Genomic DNA, 20,608 nt, shown 5'->3' on the forward strand with positions numbered 1-20,608 from the left:
GCATGATGTCGCTGTTAAAATGTGACAGTAGTGTTAGCACTGTAGCTCATATAGCTATGCTAGTGTTGCCGGCTAAATATAGAGCCACAACAGTCCTTATTGGCTAAGGGAGAACCAGCCCATTGTATGCTGCATCCTGATTGGCTGTAGATCACTGCCAATCAATCTCCTTCGTGCCGTCGCTAGCAAACTAGCTAACTGCGTGAGCTGCTCCCTAAATGCCAATAAACAATAGAGGAAGCAGCAGCCAATCGGCTAAATGAATCTTCGTTTGAAGGAGTAGGACGAGGAGGAGGACGACGGCGGGAGCAATATGTTTTAACAAGGATACAAAAGCGCTACAGCTGAACAGCACCAGGACGAAGCACGGTCAGAGGAGTGAATACGCATGAGTCACTTAATAATTTTTGTGTCCAACCTAGTAGATTGATCATTAAAATTCTAATGAAACTTGAACTTTGAGAGTGTTTAAAGTGTGAGAAAATGTCAATGCCTGTCTGAGAAAAGTGTATAAAGTTTACTGTGAGGGATTTTACAGCCTTAAAACATACATAATACATATACTGTATAATAATCAACAGCTACTTCGCAGATTTCACTTATTTCAGGCGATTTTGGGAGCCTATCCCCGCGATGAACGAGGGAACATGTAAAAAGTGGATAAAGTGCAAAATAAGGCTTCTTGGCGCCATACGCACTTGTCAGAGACAGGTGTGGACATAGCTCATTAGTATTTAAAGCTACACACACACACAAAACGGCATGTCCCCACTAGGGCTTAGTAAAAGCACTTTTAAACTGTACATTCCAGCATCAAGGCTAGATTAGTGCAACATACTTCCAAACACTATTATGGAATCTCTATCGGATCTTTAAATTGGACAGGCATCAAAAATGATGTGTGGATTTAATATATGCCACATTTGGACCATTTTTGCTTCAGAGAGATGTTAAAGTTGTATTGAAGTACAAAAACACTGCAGATGATTAGTGCAGCGTTGCGCACACGATGCTGCATTAGGCAAAATCAGATAGAAACAAGATTCAAAGACACTAGTTGTGCTTTGTAATAAAGTTTCAAAGATTCAATAGTCACTTTGTTGCATCCAAGCCGCCGCCTGCTGCTGTTATTCTTCAAATCTGTAGAGTGGATTTATGGGCTGTAAGCGCCGTTTTGTGATCATCAAGGCTCACTTTGTAGTGAAGGTTAAGTCTCCGATAAGACGCCTTACAAGATCCCCAGATCAGAAGGGAGACTCTTCTTCTACACAGCGTGTAGCGCACTGATGTGAAGCATTGCAAAATAGTCACTGGGTTTGCGCTTTCCTTTTCGGAATATGGAGTGACTCATCATCTGTGCATTCATTATGCACCATACTGTATGCTCTATACCAGGGCTAGTCAACTTCATTTTTTTTGAAGGGGGGAGAGTGGTGACTCTTATTTTGCGGACCCTGGTCCAGGTGGGGGGCGGAAAGCGGTGCTGGCTATACCAGGCGGGTTTCAACATAGGCCGCGGAAAGCTTACAGAAGCAATTCAAAAAATAGTTTGTAAATAATTGAGTTTACAAATTTTAGAATTAGGGGCATAAATAATACACAATTTTAGCAATTTTAGCAGTGGCAATAATTTTTAGGACGCAAATGATCCTCTACATGACAAGAGTGCTGTGGTGTTTTTAAGAATCTAAAAAATGTTAGTTGCATAATAGCATCACAGGCCATTTGAATAGCCCTGGTCTACACCATCACGAGTCCCGTAAACCTCACCTGCATGCGATTCATAGCCTCCCGGATCTGGTCCAGGTGGTGGGCGGAGCTTAGCGCCTCCAGGCGGATGTCCGTCAGCTTGAGCTCCTTCTCCCTCAGCTCGTTCTTGAGCTGGAGGATGATTTCGGCCTCGGCCTCGGTGCACTCGCATAGCCTGCAGCCGGGATGACACACAGGGTGGGTGGAGTAAGAAGGTGGAGGAGGGCGGAGGTCACTTAGTGGGTTACTTACACCAAATACCACACAAATACAGTTTAAAGGAGGGTTGTGGAGTCAGGGAGGGAAACTTGCAAAGGCAGGAGCAATAAAAGGGAATTTGAGACTGTGAATCTTTCCTGTATTTAATAGAAAATGTGTCAAGAGACACTAAACACACGCGCATGCTTGAAATTTGTCATCTTTGTCTCTAATTGTCTACTTTGTGTGTATAATGATGCACAGCAAAGTCACACCAACACTGCACACACACACTCCCTCTTGGGGAAGCTTTCCAGTCTGTTACCGAGATCTGTGCTTGTAGACCACATGACCGTTTTGCTTTTTCTTTGAGGTCCAAATTGGGGAGGACTTGCTATCGCAAAGGCACTTGCTACACGATGTGGCATGGCGGTGGCGGTGGCGGTGGAGGGGGGTTAAAAAGGAAAGCATGGAAAGTGAGGTTGGAAGAGAAATAAAGAGGTGAAAGAAAAGTGAGATTGAGACAATCAATGAAAAATGAATATCGTCTGTATACACAACATTACTCTTTCACAATACAGTAATCCCTCGGTTATTGCTGTTAGATGATTCCAGACCCAACCTTGATAAGTGAAGTAGGATTCCTTCTTTATAAATGGAATATTTTCATCATTAGAGCTCAGAAAACCTGTTTACGACCTTCTAAATACAGTTTTTAACATGATCAGAGTCCTCTTGAAATGAAATAACACCCCTATAGTCACCTTTAAACTTGTATTACCCAAATTAGTAGGCACACAATAAGACTCGTTCCCGTGTGTGTTGCAGTAAATGTGTTCCGGGCGTGTGGAGGACAGGAAGTGACGTTGGGGGTTCAGAGTTGAGTTTTAGCTTGGAGTGCACTACGGCCGCAACAGTAGCACATGTTAATATTATTGTGCCTGAGATCCTTCAAACCTGCAATCAAAGCATGATGTCTTGTAGACATTAGCCTGGATGTATTGAAAGGATGTGTTCATTATGAGAGGCTTATATGCTGGAAAGGTGTGTAAAAGCACCAAAGAGTGGCGGTGTACCACAAACAGTAGTGTGTGCTGAGTGGGTAAAAGCTCACTCTGTGGTGGAGGGTGAAGAGCGCAGCGTGGCGATGCTGCCCTGCCTGTTGTCGTGCTGCAATTTGGGCGAGGACGGTAACGAGTCGGTCATCTCTTCCATCTCGTCGTGGGCCGACTGCGACTTGGTTTTCTTCTTGCTGAAGGCGTGCTTGAAGGAGCTGCGTAGCTGCATGGCAAAACACACACAGACGCAAGGAGGGCGCAGGTCAATATTGCTGAGCGTCAACCTTTTCAAGCGAGATCACGCCGTGTGATTCCCAAGCAATGGTCACTGCTGGTTGAGGTAAAAGGGAGGCAAATATCAAGGCCGTAAGTAGAGGTGGAAGTGGAGGAAGGAGATTTTTAATGATGGCTGAACAGGCAATGACGGGGCGGCCGTATCCATGCTGACGTTTCCAGAAAAAAAGAGGAGAGCTTGTTCTTGGGAGGGCAAAAAGGGAGAACACAAGAAGGGAGCAAATGGCTTGGAAGGAAGGAGGGCGAAGATGGGGGATAACTGCACTGCACACATTCAAAGGGCACTCTAGGGGGCAACTGACCTGAGCCGGGATGGAATCAGCCACCTAAAGATGTAAAACACACCCAGTGTTAAGGACACACACACACCCACACCACACAAAACTCCACTTTTCTTTCATTTCACAGTGAATAATGCTTGAATCTTAAAGACAACATGAAGACACACACAGAGGCGGGTGCATATGAAGGTGTACACATTTAACGAACGGCCTTGGAGGAGGTCATTCTCCTTATTTTTGCAAAGGCAGAATTTAGCCCATTTAACAGCTCTCATTAGGTACCTCATTCCATTTTCCATCTTCCATTGTGCACTGAGGCAGTATTTGTGCACATGAATCATTAATTGATTCTTTAATTAGGGCCTAAAATGCATTTAGCGCTAATGAGCCCAAGTTAGTATTGCTGCATGGACTGCAGAGCGGCACTGGAAGAGTAACCAAGGACGACAGATTTAGAAAAAGAAGTAAAGGTACATTTTTTAAAGCGTAAGTACGTATCTGGGGATTTTAGGCCTTCCTTTGAGTACGTGCATGGGATTAAGGGCCTTTTAAAAAGCACTTTAACGGCAGTAAAAGTGTTTGTCACTTCTGCTTCGACTTCAAGCCCCAGAGCCTCAAGAAGCACTTTTCTACACGCCGTTGTGTCTTTTATTTCAAGATGAACATCCATACCCTTGATATTATTCTTGCCATCCTGCAGCCTCATCCGCATGATGACGTGAATGTGAAACCCCAAGTGCTCCTCAAACAGCAATGGACGATGACTCCCTACTTATCTGACACCCTTCAAAACATTGTAGCCTAGCAACAGTGATATGATGGCCCTGGTCCACCTACCCAGCTCTTCTTCTTCTTCTTGTTCTTGTCCTCAGTATCTTTGCCCATGCTGCCCATGCTGGAGTGACTGGCTGCACTGTTGATGCTTGACATACTTTCTGATGAGTGCTGCCGTCTTATGCGCAGATCTGAAAAAAGGCACACAAACCCTGGTTTCATTCACTGACATTTAATATAATAAACTAGTGTCTTAATAGTACGATCGTTTCATTAATGGGATGTATCAGCTACCTTTATGGAGGTGGTCCGGGCCGTTGAGTGCCACCTGTATGGCCGTCTGAGCATCAGTATTCTGGGTCTTCAGCGTCTCTATTGTCTCCCTCAGCTCAACCAATTCAGACTCCTGAGAAAAATAAAGAAAACACCTATTAACCCCATGCGTGCCTACGTTAGGTATGTCTGCAAGCGGACGATATTGGCATAAAAATGAGATAACGTTGTTTTTTCTGGCAATAATGATATCGCCGCACGAGTGAGACCTCATTAAACTTCGCCGTGCTCCGCAGAGAAACAACCTCAGTACGTCCACGGTCTGGAAGTATTTCGCCTTTGCTTCAGGATGAAGGTTCACTTCTTTCTTGTTTCTAAATTTTTTGTATTTTAATTCTGTGAACTGAATTTTGTCTTTTTTTTTTTTTTTACATCAAATTATGTCGAAAATGTCATTGAATAAAAACTCAAAGCAAAATGAGTGTGTTTGAAAATTCAGTTTGCTCAAATACGGTGTTTTTACATTCAGTTTATACAAATTCAGTGCAAATCATTTCGATGTTTCAGATCTCACACATACACTTCCTTGTCACATGGCTATGTACTTTAGATCTGGTTGGCTGGCCTGATGGCAAGATGAAACTCAACTTTGAACACCTGATGTCACTTCCCGTCCGCCACTCTACTCTCATAAGGAACACATTTATAGCAACACACACGAGCACCGGTCTTATTTATGTCTTAAATGACTTATTCACTTTTATTATGTGTGCTATATTGGGCAATACAAGTGTAAAGGTCACTTTAGGGGTGTTAGTCCATGTCTGGAGGGCTCTAATAATGTTAAAAACCGTGTTTAGAAGGTCATAAACAGGTTTTCTCTGCTCAAACTAAGAAAATATTCCGTTTATAAACAAGGTATCCTACTTTGTGGAAATTCATTCATCACAGTCAGGTCTGGAACCAATTAACTGCGATAAAACAGGGCTGATTTTTGAAATATTGAATTTATGTGCACGGAATTTTAAAATACATATTTTAAATAAACTGTGAAAAAAAATCAGTTCACAAAATTGAAAAGCAAAAAATTCAGTTACGTAAATTCAGGGTCACAATGCACATCGTGCCAAACAAGCAACAGAAAACCAAAATAAGAGCACAAAACAGGAAAGGACGAGAAAACTAAGGGAAACCCAAAGTAAAGTCCAACCTGTCATACGGAACACAACGTAAACATGACATAATACTTCTAATTTAAAATCTCACCTCAGGAAGAATCACACGCAGCATTTTGCCACATTTTCTATAACTTGTATTCAATAGTGCCGTGTTTGTGAAATCCATCCAGTAGAAGAAGCATAATTACACATTAGTTTGAGGAAATCGATATCGGTCATGAAGTGCTGGACAATAAGAAAGCCAATATCGAGCATCTCCAGCCTACATGTAAATAAATGTTGTTACTCCAGGAGGGAATGACTGTACAGCAAGGAGTGCAGTTGCATTCAAAAGATTCAGTAGGTCCAAATTAAGTTTGCCTGTAAAGGTTTCTGCCTGATTTAACAACATACTATACAAGAGATGCATCAAAAATGATGCATTTGTAAGATGTTCCTATTGACCTACATGAGATGAGCAGTACATACTGTACAAAAACAACTATATTTTGGAATAAACACCTCAATCTTCACATCCCTCATATTGTTCTGGCTCTTAAAGCCACCCACCTTCTGCTCAGCAGTCATGGTGAGGCTCTGCAGGCGACATGTCATGTTGCTCAGGCTCTTCTCAAAGGCGGCCACCAGGTGAGCCTGCACGGCCACAAAGAGAGAGACGGGGTAAACATGTGAAAAGGCCACGATAATAAATAATTAAAAGCACACTGATGGGATGACTGAATGAATTGCTTGCAGTGTATTGATCACACCACCACAACCTTCATTAAAAGTGCATTCTTTTATATAACAGGCAGCTGCGAGACACCCCTGCTGAGCTCAAGTGACACCTGGATGCAGAAGCAACACACTGAAGGGTGGCAAAGTTGTACCGACATCACACCATCTGCTCCCCTCAACTTGTGCATGCGACTGTGTGCGGCTCGATATCACTCCAAACTACACTTACAATCAACACACTGACCATAAACATGCACATCTAACGCCGGTTTTCTCACACCCCCGTTTTGGTATCATTCAGATTTCGGCAATAAAAGATGTGTCGTCTTATATTCAGGGTCTAGAACTTTGCCAGAAAACAGGTCTTGAAAAAGAGGGGCGGTCTTACATGGAGGGTCATCTTATATTTGTGTCAAAACAGTAATACTTCTCAGAAATGGTCACGGTCACGGTTACACTAAGGAAGATCACGTGATGAACGTTATACAATTCAACATGTCCGAAAAGGAGTAGAAAGAAGCAGAGGCTATTTAATCCTATCACTTCTCCATGTCTCAGCAATTACTGATTACAAATTGGCGTTATTATCCCTAGAATTTTGATACAGCTCTTGTACTGGATCCTAAATGTGTGTGCGCCCTGCCAAGCCACCCCCTAATCCAAACATCGAGACGCTGAGACTCCTGTCAGAGCGACTGTGATGGCAGAACGTCAAGCAATGACAAGAAGGCGCTCCGGGGCAATGTGAAGATAAAATAATCTCACAAAACGACTGGAGGGATGACCAACTGGAGGCTACCAATAGCAACAGACGTTATCTGCTCCTTGGCAACCAGATGCTGAGTGACGGATGGCACGTTTGTCTCCAAGTTAACAGACTGTACTGTAAAAATGTCTCAAACACCAACCTATGTTGCATTTTTATCTCTGTATCCCAAATATCATGACCTTTAAATGTGCCAGTATTTTTTTTTCCACCCTGAAGGAGGCGCTGGCCGGACCCTGTGGCTGAACCATCTGTCTTGCTTCTTCAGCCTGTCCCCGATGGTCGCCATTGGCTGAAGTTGATGAAGGGCCAAACCAGTGAAGTGAATGAGGTGAAGTTATCAGTGTCAGTGCTGTTAGAGCACCATCGCAACAGGCGTGGGTGAAATATCAAGGACATCTATCAGACTGAGACACACACCTACACTAGAAATGAGCTGAATGCAACACTGCAGAAAAAAGGCAGGAAGCAGAAGAAGCATTAAAAAAAACCCCATAAAAATAGTTTGGGTTTGGTCTTAATCCTTTCAAAGGATGTTGTTTTTGCTAATTAAGCCTCATTTTTCATCATAAAAACCCCAAACAAATGCATGGTTAATTAAAACGAAGCCCTGAGAGTGCAGTCCGACACCACAGTGTAGAAGCAAATACAACTAATTAGGCTGGACTCAACACAAATGACCCATATTAGTTCCTCATAACACTTTAAGACCGAAACCCAATTTCCTGAGTAGCACAGCAATGACGATGATATAGCAGGATAGTAAAAATAATAAAGACGCCCTCCATTGTTGAGGGTTACCATGGTAACGCATCAAAAGATTAAGATTTTATTGTTCTGTTAAGTGGAGAAAAAATACTACAGTGAAAAAATGAATGCAAATGTCAGTCAAGTTTTATTAGTTTGTGTAGCACACGTTTGAGGAATCAAAGTGGAAGTTGGAAACGTTCACTGGATTGGTTAAAAATAGTAGATTGTTGTGATTATGACTAAACAGGTGCGTTTCAATAAATTACAATTTGGTGCAAAAGTTATTTGATTTCAGGAGTTCAATTCAGACTAAAGATTAAATTAAAGACTCAGGAGGTTTTCACAGTTCATTTGGTGATTAGAACGCCAACCCGTAGTTTACAACATTCATTTTTTTGACTATTTTTATTTACATTACATAATAAACCCTTGAAATATTTCACTCTATGAGCAGTGACTCTAGAAATTAATATATAAATGATTTATATGATATATATAAACAGTATATGCCTAGAAAAAAAATATATAAACAGTATTAGTGCTATCAAATGATTAACATTTTTAATCAGATTAATCATGGGTTTCATGTGTGGATTAATCAAGATTAATTCACATTTGAAATGATGTCTGAAATATGCCCATTTTATTTTATTGATAGAAAGATAAATGGATTAACATTATGTATTAACAGCTCCAAATGAACTGAAAATTTCAATCAAGCTAAAAGATACCGCACGTCTTAAAAAAAACAATTTAAAAATAACGGGATTGAATCACAATAATCGGTTGGGTCTTTACACCCAAATTCTGGTGGAAAGACCAGAATTGACCTTATTTTCACTCATTTTCAGATGCAAATGTTGACAGCTATGAATAATCCGCCTCATCTAATAAATTGACGGTAATACAGGGAATACATCCTATTGGAGCTGTTACTATTCTTTTGCAAACTAACTCTCAGGATAAAAATATTACAATGATGCAGCTTATTATATTATTATATTATTATATATATATAGTTATCCCTGGTTATATATTACGTTCTGTGCATGGTTAGTGTCTTGCATTCATTCTTCCAGTCGATAGTTTCAGTTGTGCACAACTTTTAGTAATTTATGAGTCAAACAAGAGCAGAAGTGTTTGGCATTGAGCTGAGTCATATTGTCGATCTATCCGCATCTTAACGCCGTCTCTCCCTTTTTCATGAACGACACACTCTAGTCTGGCTTCATTTATCCTCATCTCCCACTTCGCTTGCCTGTCTGATTTGCTCTGCTCAGTTGAATTTTCTTCCTACAAAACTGCCCGAGACGAATCGTCTGTGTACGTTACACAAAGCCACCGAGGAAAACATCTTATCTCCAAACACAAAAACCACACACAGCACCAAAAGCAAACAAGGGAAAAAGGCTAAATGCATGCACGGATTTTTCAAAGGGCTTTTGTGGATGTCTTAAAGATTTATGTCGCTTCCAACAGGCAAATGCTATGATGCATGTTTGGATGGGGGGGGGGGCTTGCTTTTGAGGCAAACAAACTCACATTGGCAGACAGTTGGGACGTCAGGGTCGCGACCTTCTCCTGAGACGCATCCAGTTCCCGGCGAAGCTTCCTGATTTGCTAGTTTGGGGGCAAAAAAACCTGGAATTATTAACATGAAGCGAGAAAGAAAAACTTGCAGCTTCCATTCTGATAGCTGGGATGCAAAAACTGCACAGTTACATGCCGACACTGTGTGGAAAAACAACAACAAAAAAAAGGAGTGAACATAAAGTGTGGGGGATTACCGTGGAGTTTTGGACTGTTTGGCCCTTGATTGAAAAGAGAAAAGTCAAAATTAACACTATGTTGCATGCCTCCATCACACAGGATGAGGCTGGAAAGACAGAGGTTATTACAAGTAATGCTGTAGTGGTCATGGTGAGGAGTTGCCCAGCAAACGTTTTACTCATTTGGGTCAAATAGTATTGCAAATAGCTCATTTCTTTTACACAGCCAGTAAAAGTCACAAATTATATATGTTTTAAGACAAATCATGCTTATTGGTTTCAGCAAACTACTGCTGCTTTTTCGTTTACCCCGAGAGTCAATTTAGAAAAGGCTTAGCTGTATTTGCCATTACTGTTTGATCCAGTGTTAATCGGTTAGAAGAGGACATAGAACAAAAGCAGACAAAGAAGACAAACAGGAATAAGGAAATAGAAATGGAAAGTCAAAGAAGATTCGGTGCTAAACAAAAAAAATCTATGAAATGTGAGTTTTGTCATAAGCTATTAAGAGTTAATTATAACTCAGACAGAAAGGTATGGATGTGTGATTTATGATCCAGATGGAAGGAGTGCCAGAATGTGATAAAAAGCTAAATAATGCAACATAGAGTTAAACTACCGTACTTGATTGAGCCTTCATCTTCATCCTCATGTCATTATTTCATTGATAATGCAATAACAGTCCAACTACTCTTCAAATGAGGCTATGTCCACACGTACTGTATCTTTTAAAGCTCTACCGGTAGGTAAAAACATCAGAAAACACATAAAAACGCCATTTGTGGAATAGGCAGAGTAAAAACAACAGCAAATCGAGGAAAAGAGGTGTCGTACATGTGATTCTTTTTTTTTTTCTGTGTACGTGTTAACATAGCCTGCGTTGTCCAAATATCAATGTTTTGCTTTGGCAGACGTTTGACATTTAGGAAGCCACAGAGACTCAATAAAACACAAACACAGCATTTTACGTATAAAGTTGATGACACTGAAGCACACAATAAAGCAAAAATAAATTGAACAAGAAAACATATTTGCCATCCCACATGCAAAGCTGCTCAATCTGCATAACTAGAGAAGGCAATTTCTGTGGAAATTGCGTGTGAATGCTGAAAAGCTGGAGCTGAACTAAAATGCTGTAGAAATGTGTTGACATGCATTGAAATTTAGAATGGATGTAGAAACACATGGAAACATAGAATGAATGTAGAAACATGTGGAAACATAGAATGGATGTAGAAACATGTGGAAACAGAATGGATGTAGAAACATGTGGAAACATAAAATGGATGTAGAAACATGTGGAAACAGAATGGATGTAGAAACATGTGGAAACATAGAATGGATGTAGAAACACGTGGAAACATAGAATGGATGTAGAAACATGTGGAAACATAGAATGAATGTAGAAACATGTGGAAACATAGAATGGATGTAGAAACATGTGGAAACATAGAATGAATGTAGAAACATGTGGAAACATAGAATGAATGTAGAAACATGTGGAAACATAGAATGGATGTAGAAACATGTGGAAACATAGAATGGATGTAGAAACATGTGGAAACATAGAATGGATGTAGAAACATGTGGAAACATAGAATGAATGTAGAAACATGTGGAAACATAGAATGAATGTAGAAACATGTGGAAACATAGAATGAATGTAGAAACATGTGGAAACATAGAATGGATGTAGAAACGTGGAAACATAGAATGGATGTAGAAACATGTGGAAACATAGAATGAATGTAGAAACATGTGGAAACATAGAATGAATGTTGAAACATGTGGAAACATAGAATGGATGTAGAAACATGTGGAAACATAGAATGAATGTAGAAACATGTGGAAACATAGAATGGATGTAGAAACATGTGGAAACATAGAATGAATGTAGAAACATGTGGAAACATAGAATGAATGTTGAAACACGTGGAAACATAGAATGGATGTAGAAACATGTGGAAACATAGAATGAATGTAGAAACATGTGGAAACATAGAATGAATGTTGAAACATGTGGAAACATAGAATGGATGTAGAAACATGTGGAAACATAGAATGGATGTAGAAACATGTGGAAACATAGAATGGATGTAGAAACATGTGGAAACATAGAATGAATGTTGAAACATGTGGAAACATAGAATGGATGTAGAAACATGTGGAAACATAGAATGAATGTAGAAACATGTGGAAACATAGAATGGATGTAGAAACATGTGGAAACATAGAATGAATGTAGAAACATGTGGAAACATAGAATGGATGTAGAAACATGTGGAAACATAGAATGAATGTAGAAACATGTGGAAACATAGAATGGATGTAGAAACATGTGGAAACATAGAATGTATGTAGAAACATGTGGAAACAGAATGGATGTAGAAACATGTGGAAACATAGAATGGATGTAGAAACATGTGGAAACAGAATGGATGTAGAAACATGTGGAAACATAGAATGAATGTAGAAACATGTGGAAACATAGAATGGATGTAGAAACATGTGGAAACATAGAATGGATGTAGAAACATGTGGAAACAGAATGGATGTAGAAACATGTGGAAACATAGAATGGATGTAGAAACATGTGGAAACATAGAATGGATGTAGAAACATGTGGAAACAGAATGGATGTAGAAACATGTGGAAACAGAATGGATGTAGAAACATGTGGAAACATAGAATGGATGTAGAAACATGTGGAAACAGAATGGATGTAGAAACATGTGGAAACAGAATGGATGTAGAAACATGTGGAAACATAGAATGAATGTAGAAACATGTGGAAACATAGAATGAATGTAGAAACATGTGGAAACATAGAATGGATGTAGAAATGCGATCAAACGTAGAATGAATGTAGAAATGCGGTCAAGCGTAGAATGAATGTAGAAATGTGTGGAAACATAGAATGAATGTAGAAATGTGTGGAAACAGAATGGATGTAGAAAAGTGATCAAACGTAAAATGAATGTAGAAATGCGATCAAACGTAAAATGAATGTAGAAATGCGATCAAGTGTAGAATGAATGTAGAAATGTGCTGAAAGCTAGAATGAATGTAGAAATGTGTGAATACAGAAAGTGTGTGAAATGTGATGAAACGTAGAATGAGTGTAGAAATGTGATGAAATGTAAAATGAATGTAGAAAAAATGAATGCAGAAATGTGATGAAACGTAGAATGAACGTAGAAATGCGATCAAAGTTGAAATCAATGTAGAAATGCGAACAAATAAAATGAATGTAGAAAAGTGATGAAACATAGAATGAATGTAGAAATGTGATGAAAAATAGAATGAACGTAGAAATGTGATGAAACGTAAAATTAATGTAGAAATATGTTGAAACAATTAATGTAGAAATATGATGAAACATAAAATGAATGTAGAAATGCGACCAAATGTAAACTGAATGCAGAAATGTGTTAAAGTGTAGAATGAATGTAGAAATGTGTTAAAGCGTAGAATTAATGTAGAAATGTGATGAACCAGAGAACGAATGTAGAAATGTGTGAAAACAAAATGAATGTGGAAATGTGATGAAACATAGAATGAATGTAGAAATGTGATGAAACGTAACATGAATGCAGAAATGTGATGAAACGTAGAATAAATGTAGAAATGTTTGCAAACAGAATGAATGTGGGAATGTAGAATGGGAATGAGAAAAAGTCTGGGAGTCCTGAATAAGCTGAACATTTAATGTTTAATGGTTCACCTCAGTTGAGAAATGTGTTTGTAGTAAACATGAAGGCATATGATATTTAAAATGAGGATGGCCAAAATGCTAACACGCTAACAGTTAGCATGCTAGCACCTAGCAGGATAGCGATAAGTGCGACGGCAGTTCTGGAATGATTGTACATGACTCAACCATGGATGATTTTACTTTTCAGCATTCACACAACCATGGTGACACAACACACCCTCAGCAGAAACATGCCAACCTACAGACTAAGTTATCCCTCTTACCTCTGAGTGGGCCTTCTCCTCTGTCTGTAAAAAGAGAAACACAAACAAACTTGAGGAAAGAGCAAAAATAAACTGCCCAGCCTCATGTCAACCTTTCATTACAATGACATTAAAGGGATGGAGAATGCCAGCATCTCTGCTGTGGATAAAAGCAGGCTTGAAAGTTAAATTGGAAATGATTTGTGACGAGCTCAAAGCACACAAATCATTTCAACCTTTGCAGAACATCTATCATTCATATCACTCCTTGCAATGTGCAAACTCAATCAATACTTTACGATTTAACTATTGCTTCAGTGAGCGTGAGGACATGCAAGTATTTGACTTTTTAAATTCAGTTCCTGCAAATCCAGCAGTGAATGGAAATCAAAGTACCCTCTCTTTAAATTTTAATGTAATTTTAATCTTCTGGTATGTGCTACTGTATTTGAAACTCTTGTTTCCATAGCAATGCAGGAATTTACTACTTACTGCAGAGTACAGTGAAGACGTGCTGGACACCAGAGACAATGAAGAGCCATGGACTGTAAGGATAGAAAGAGGTAATGATCAACTCAAATGTAACCTACTTTTGTCATGTATTTGACCTCTAAAATCTTACTTGTTCTACATCACACTGAGTAGTGCTGGTTAGCAATAACAAGCTGATCATAATAAAGGGCAAATAGCTTCAGGAGGGCAGTGAAAAAATATGCATGACTTGTTAAAAAGCTGACCGCCATAAGGATATAATCACAGCAGGGCGACCCATGAGCCAATCCTTGCACACAGGTCATTAAAGATGATATTAAAGGACTTGACGACTAGTGGGACTTTGCTGAGTGGCCATCGGAATACCTGCACTTAAGCCTGTGTGTGTGTGTGTATGCATACCTTCATCAGTACTGTCCCTGAAGGAGCCAGAGCGACTGATGGCCCGCGGTCGATCCTCCAGGGAGGTGGCGCTGCCCCCCAGTGGGTGCCCATCACCGTACAGGTCAAAGGAGTCCTGGGCGGGGATGCTGTTGGAGCGGCTCATGTTGCTGCTGCCTGGCGGTAGGTTGTACTGGCTGATGTTAGTAGGGCTCACTGCAAGAAAACAACAATGGGACTTTCTCATATCTTTATCATATATTTGCATTATTCATTGGATAAAATTCATCTTTCATCATTGTTCATTGTCACTAGACTGTGGATGAGAGGGGCATGGGCCAGGGAAGACCTCATTAAATCTCATTCGTGTATATCCAATTAAAGGTGTAAATACTGGTTTTAACATTCAATATTTATTTATTTGAATAATGCAGGAACTTTAATGACAACATATCCAGGAGGTGGAGGATTGTTAGCCCCCTGCCAACACCATTCACAGTTCGGCATTTGCTCCCACCGCATATTCACAGATTTCTTTTCTCTGCTTAAAGTTTGTAAATAATTCATTTTATTACCGTAACGGCGCTATCTGCAGCGGGAAAAGAGTGCTGCAGCTATGAATCCAGCAGAGGAGCCTGTCCCACAAGTCAATTAACATTAGCATTTTTCCATCAGGAAGATGTTTTGATCTTTTGTAAGAACAATACTGCATTACTGTAGTTGTTTCTTAATGTGTAATGCTAAATTTAATCTGTGTTTAGTAACCGTTAAAGGCATATTGTACGGTTCACAGTGCAAAAAATAGGCATTTTTGGGCGTTTTAATGGGTGCGTCCGTATTTGCATTTATTCACCATTGGCTGGGGGCCTTGGAACGGAATTTCTGTGCATAGAGTGGCTCTTAATGTCAAATGTAATCAGGTCATGTACAAGTAATTTGTAATGGAGGATCATGTTATTTGTTACTCTAGGAGAATGAATTAGGAAAAATATTTGAGCTTTGTAGAGTTTTGCTCTTGTTCATACATTAAATTACAGATATTCTAAAGCATAGACTCACATAGGTTGGAGTAATGGTATTTTCCAGCGGTGGTACAAGAGGCTCCAGGGGGAGACATTGGGCTGCCTGTGTCCTGAAGCCCCCCTGTTGAATGGGACCTGAGCCATTCCATTCCTTCTTCGTGGGACGTCTGCCGAGCTGATGGAGGGTACCTGAAACCGAAAGAGACTGTGCTCAGGTGTTCTTAAAGAGTGATATGTTGGAAGTGTTTGGTTGCTTGGTGGTGGGATGAGTGCAGAGTGCAAAAAGGCCTTTATGGCTAAAAAAAAACCCCACACAGGCAAACATAAAGATGCATGCATCAGCATACACTGACTCAAGGCTGCCAAACACACTCATCTCCTGCCAGCTCCAAAATGGCTAAGCAGCAGAAGGCCGTCTTATCGCGCGCGTGACAATCGGCCATATTTAATCCTCTGAGGATAATAATTGAGTTTGCGCTCATCCGCTTTTCAGCAGCATCCCGCCTTCCAAAGTCCTCATTTACTACACTTGTCACATCTGACCTCCACTTTCTATTCCACGTTCTGCATATACGCTATGTCCTGCTGTTGAACTCTTAACAACTTGAAAACAGTAAGGTCAGTTGATGTGAGAGCTGGTCCAGTGTTGCCATGGCACCGAATGACACACTCATTACCAGTGTACCATCCCAATGATGTTTGAAGCTGTTACTTCAGGGCAGTGTTACACAACATTTATTCAACCAAGCCAAGATGCATTATTTGTAGTCAATAAATAATAAGTTTCAAATAATTTCCCGTAGCACACCTGATGATCTCTCACGGCACAATAATGTGCCACGGCACAGTGGTTGGGAATCACTACTTTATGGGGAAATAACGACATATTCTTGCTTTATGCAGGAATAACACATCTGTGAATGTAACTGTGCATGAGATGAGCGTGCACACTGAAATACATGCAGATGCATAGCTCTCTTGGAGGCAAGGGGCAGCATCTAAAAGGCCAAATAAGATGTGAAGAAGTGCTGCATAAAAAAGTCACAGAGAATGCAGGCGCAACATGCAACACAATCCACCATGCACAGAAAACCAAAACAGCATGATTCCAAATTCGTACTATAGTACTACTATTAAAATGCCCACACATTTCCTATACCTCAGTCTCTTTTTGGGGAGCGTGTTTCTGTCAAGAGGCATGCTGTTAAGACAGAGGATGAGTGCATTAGATGGAAAAACATGTTTGGAAACAAAAACATGTTATGCACTCGATTTGCTGACATAAATGCCAAAAACAATAACTACAACATTAACATTAAAGACGATGTTGCATGCACACTGCGTGGAAATAAGGTACACACCTTTAGAACGCTATATGCATGGACATACTGTACAATGATGTTATATTTTATATAACTGCACATCTCTGCAATCTATGTGCAAATATCAGATTGTTCTCACATGAAACAATGACTATGACACAGCCCAATCAGAATCCCTCTTACTCACCCCTCAGACAGGGTGGACTTGACACTGCCAGTTCTTGTGACCTTGGGCCCGTGGTGGCCCAGAGGCAGATCAATGGACTCAGAGCTTGTGTGCAGACTGGTCATGCTTTGGCAGCTCAGTGTGTCCTTGCTGCCAGCTGACGAACTACAGGCAGGCCAGGGCCGAGCGTTGGAAGGCAGAGAGAGGCCAGAGGCCGGGCTGGAAGCCGGGGAGTCGGTGCACAGGTCAGGGGTTTTACCGTACAGAGGGCTGCTGCCGCCGCTCAAGCCACTAGCACTGCCCAGACTCCCTGTGCCAGAGGAGGGCGATTCCAGACTGGCTTGCCTCGCCAGTGTACCGTGCGGGCTGCCCAGGATTGAGGGGCACTTGCCAGAGTCAGGCGTGCCCGGGGAGCTGGCCTTGCTGTTGGCTTTGGTGCCAAATAATCTGGAGGTAGATAGGTGGGTGCAGTCAAATGTAAGTGGGATGCATCTACAGCAAGTATTTCTTACACTGTTACTTTATGGGATGCTACTACTAATACAGGCGGTCCTCGTGTTCCGACGTTTTGTGGTGTTCCATAAATTATTAATATTGTACAAAAACAAACCAGAACTAGTTATGTTTATGCAGCAGAGGAATATAAAGTTGTGCGTTGCCACATAGAGGAAGGACATTTTTGTTCTTTTTTGCTAACTTTCTAACTTTAACCTTCAATACCCAAGCGTGAGGCAGACTCTTCTGATGACACTGCGTTAAAGAAAAGGAGAGTGAAAAGCGAAGTGAAATTAGACATGGTAAAATGCTCAGAAAGTGGAGAAATGCTGAACAACACTGGCCGCATGCTTGGTCTAAGCCAGTGCTTCTCAAATAGTGGGGTGGGGGGAGAGATGCAGGGGACGACACTATACTATATATTACTGTATATAGTATACCAGAGGTGTCCAAACTTTTTCCACCGAGGGCCGCATACTGAAAATCGAAAGATGCGGAGGTCCACTTTAGTATTTATATTTATTTTTTAATTGCGTGAAAAGGCTCGAAAAAAAGTTGTATATATTTAAATACAAAGCTTGCATTAGTTAGCAGTAGGGTTGGGCACGGAGTCGGGACTAACATTCCGATTCTCCCGGGATTGTTCAACTTGTTTTTTGTTTTTTATTACTAGATTCCTAGAAATAGCCGTAAATACCAACGAAGAAGAACCCGCTAAAAAGCTAGGCTTAACTTCATCAAAAAGAGCGGTCGGCTCAGTGCAACATTTACAACACAATGACATCATGCAAATGAGGGTGTACGATCAGCATGTGTAGGGTGTCATTATTGAGACTTCGTCCCAGTAAGCCTGTCTCTCCCTCCCTTGCAACGCCCCTTCCGGTGTGTAAGACAACCACAGGAATAAAAGTAGAGAGTTGTTCTGGTTTTTATTAGTCTCATTTAATTATGGGGTTGAATCTTTTTATTACTTTATTTTAATATGTCCTTCATGTCTTCTGTGTAGAGTGTGAGTTACTTAGGTGTTAATTTAGGTATAACTTATGTTCTGCTTCACACTAAAACTCGATTTACAATGCTGTCCGTAGACCAAGGACTTCCTGTACATTAACACTTCCCATGTATTCATACCTCCTTCATCTGTGCACTCTCACTCGCATACAACAACACATCTGTCTGCTTTAACGGCCTCCTTTCTTAAAAGAAGCCAATCTGTTAGGCCACTCAGGCCTGTCTGCCTCCACATATGCTCAGACAGCCTGCTACTCAGCGTGAGCCCGTCCTGGTCCGTCGCCGCAATCACACAAAATAAAACAGGTGATGCTATCTTGAGAGGGAAAATAAATACAAAAGATCTTACAATGACACGGAGATAGAAAAAAAGGTTCAACTCGACAGATCGGATGGGACGGACATGTTTTGGCATGCCTGTTGAGTGCGTGTTTTTAATGAGCCACAGATTGCAAAAAACCTGTCTCTTGTCGCTTCTGATCAAGGAAGAATCGCCTTGAATGAGAAGCTCGCTGAATCATCTTCAGGGTATGATGAGAAACGGTCTATTTAACTGTCCTATAAAGTTATTAAATTATGTCTATGATGTGTATTACAATGATTTCCCTCTTTCTTTACTAGATGATTTTATTCAGCTGTTTCTGAAAGGATATTAAATTAGTCTTCAAATAAAACCTAATCTTATCACACCTCAAGGCCCAGGCGTACCTTTTGTGTTAAATATGATCCAATGGATTGGAACTAATGGCAATGAAATGGTTGGTACTTGTGGAAACATGCACAGCAAAAGACAAAAGCCACGTTTCCAAATAGAACAATGCCAGTGAAGGTGGTTTGGTACCATTTACAACTTTGGTCTGTACTGCTTGGTGGAAACACGACTAAAGACAGAATGACAGTAGGGAGTGTGTTTGTGAGCGACTTACCTGCGAAAGGTAGGAGAGGCAATGTCAGGGTATTTGGAGCCAGGCTGCCTGAGGCCCGTCTGCCCCGCTGAAGAGGACGTAGGGCTGGACTTGGGCGACGTAGACAGTCCTGGATCTTGCTCTGTTACCGTTACTTTCTCCTTGTCCGTCTGGTTCATGTTGATGGGACTGGAGCGGTCACTGGAGCCCACCTTTCCCCCGTCCCTACGCTTGGCTCCAGCTCCCGCGCCTCCGCCAACCGATTTCCCGCTGACGTTGGAGTCGATGCTGCTGGAGCTAGAGCGGTGTCCGCTGCGCCCTGCAGCTACTCCACTGGAGGATTTAGCTGGTCTAGGTAGAGAGCGGTACTGGAGGGGCACTTTGGAGCTCCCGCAGGTGAGCAGAATGCCGTCGTCTTGAGGCTGTGAGCCATCCAGGCTGGTCTTCCGCACGCCACTGATGCCTGCGCTTTTGCCCAGCGCAGCTGAGGATTTAGGTGCCTTGCCCAGTGTAGCTGAACCACTGGAGAGTGTGGCACCACTGGAGGTGATTAGAGTCCCAGTGGGACCAGGGATCTTCTTGTACCCAAAAGAACCCGTGGTGGGTGGGCGTCCAATGCCAGAGGGGGGTTTCTTGCCTTCGTCTCCACTGCTCTTACCAGCATCTGAGGGGGAGCGCTGGATGCCAGATGCACTCTTGGAGGGCACCTTGCCTTTCTCCGAAGCCTTGGCATCGTCAGTCTTGCCTGCCAATTTGCATAAACACGCATTAGCACAAATGCAAAAATATAGTCCTCAGCAGATTTTTTCACCAAGCACTTGTTTTTTTGTCACCTGCAGAAATAGAATTGTAGCCCATATTTAGCCACATATTTATATTTAGCCTATTCTGTTGAACTTACAGTACCAATCAAAAGCTTGGACACACTTTCTCATGATATTCAATGAGAACTTTTCAAAGTCTGGAACCTTCTGGAATCTTCCAGTAGTTTATATGCACACCAAAGCAATCAGTTTCCAATAATAACCTCCAAATTTTGAATGAAATTGA

The 20,608-nt window shown here is 41.1% G+C and overlaps 1 protein-coding gene across 15 annotated transcripts in view; it reads right to left on the bottom strand.

Moving 5' to 3' along the window:
• The window catches only part of nav3 (neuron navigator 3), a 307,018-nt gene that overhangs the window by 7,059 nt on the left and 279,351 nt on the right, over positions 1 to 20,608 (bottom strand). For 9 of the 15 annotated variants that reach the window (XM_054753817.1, XM_054753825.1, XM_054753824.1 and 6 more), the window contains 15 exons: positions 19,580 to 20,303; positions 17,169 to 17,594; positions 16,819 to 16,860; positions 15,697 to 15,848; positions 14,659 to 14,853; positions 14,257 to 14,309; positions 13,786 to 13,809; positions 9,826 to 9,849; positions 9,581 to 9,658; positions 6,355 to 6,438; positions 4,649 to 4,760; positions 4,418 to 4,545; positions 3,602 to 3,625; positions 3,062 to 3,228; positions 1,771 to 1,924 (listed from right to left, as the gene is read on the bottom strand). In XM_054753817.1, the coding sequence (XP_054609792.1) occupies positions 1,771 to 1,924; positions 3,062 to 3,228; positions 3,602 to 3,625; positions 4,418 to 4,545; positions 4,649 to 4,760; positions 6,355 to 6,438; positions 9,581 to 9,658; positions 9,826 to 9,849; positions 13,786 to 13,809; positions 14,257 to 14,309; positions 14,659 to 14,853; positions 15,697 to 15,848; positions 16,819 to 16,860; positions 17,169 to 17,594; positions 19,580 to 20,303 (2,387 nt within the window). The remainder of the gene's footprint in view (positions 1 to 1,770; positions 1,925 to 3,061; positions 3,229 to 3,601; positions 3,626 to 4,417; positions 4,546 to 4,648; positions 4,761 to 6,354; positions 6,439 to 9,580; positions 9,659 to 9,825; positions 9,850 to 13,785; positions 13,810 to 14,256; positions 14,310 to 14,658; positions 14,854 to 15,696; positions 15,849 to 16,818; positions 16,861 to 17,168; positions 17,595 to 19,579; positions 20,304 to 20,608) is intronic. The other 6 variants (XM_054753819.1, XM_054753829.1, XM_054753820.1 and 3 more) reach the window with 6 other exon arrangements.

The sequence above is a fragment of the Dunckerocampus dactyliophorus genome, chromosome 15, assembly GCF_027744805.1.
Source record: "Dunckerocampus dactyliophorus isolate RoL2022-P2 chromosome 15, RoL_Ddac_1.1, whole genome shotgun sequence".
Lineage (NCBI taxonomy): Eukaryota > Metazoa > Chordata > Actinopteri > Syngnathiformes > Syngnathidae > Dunckerocampus > Dunckerocampus dactyliophorus.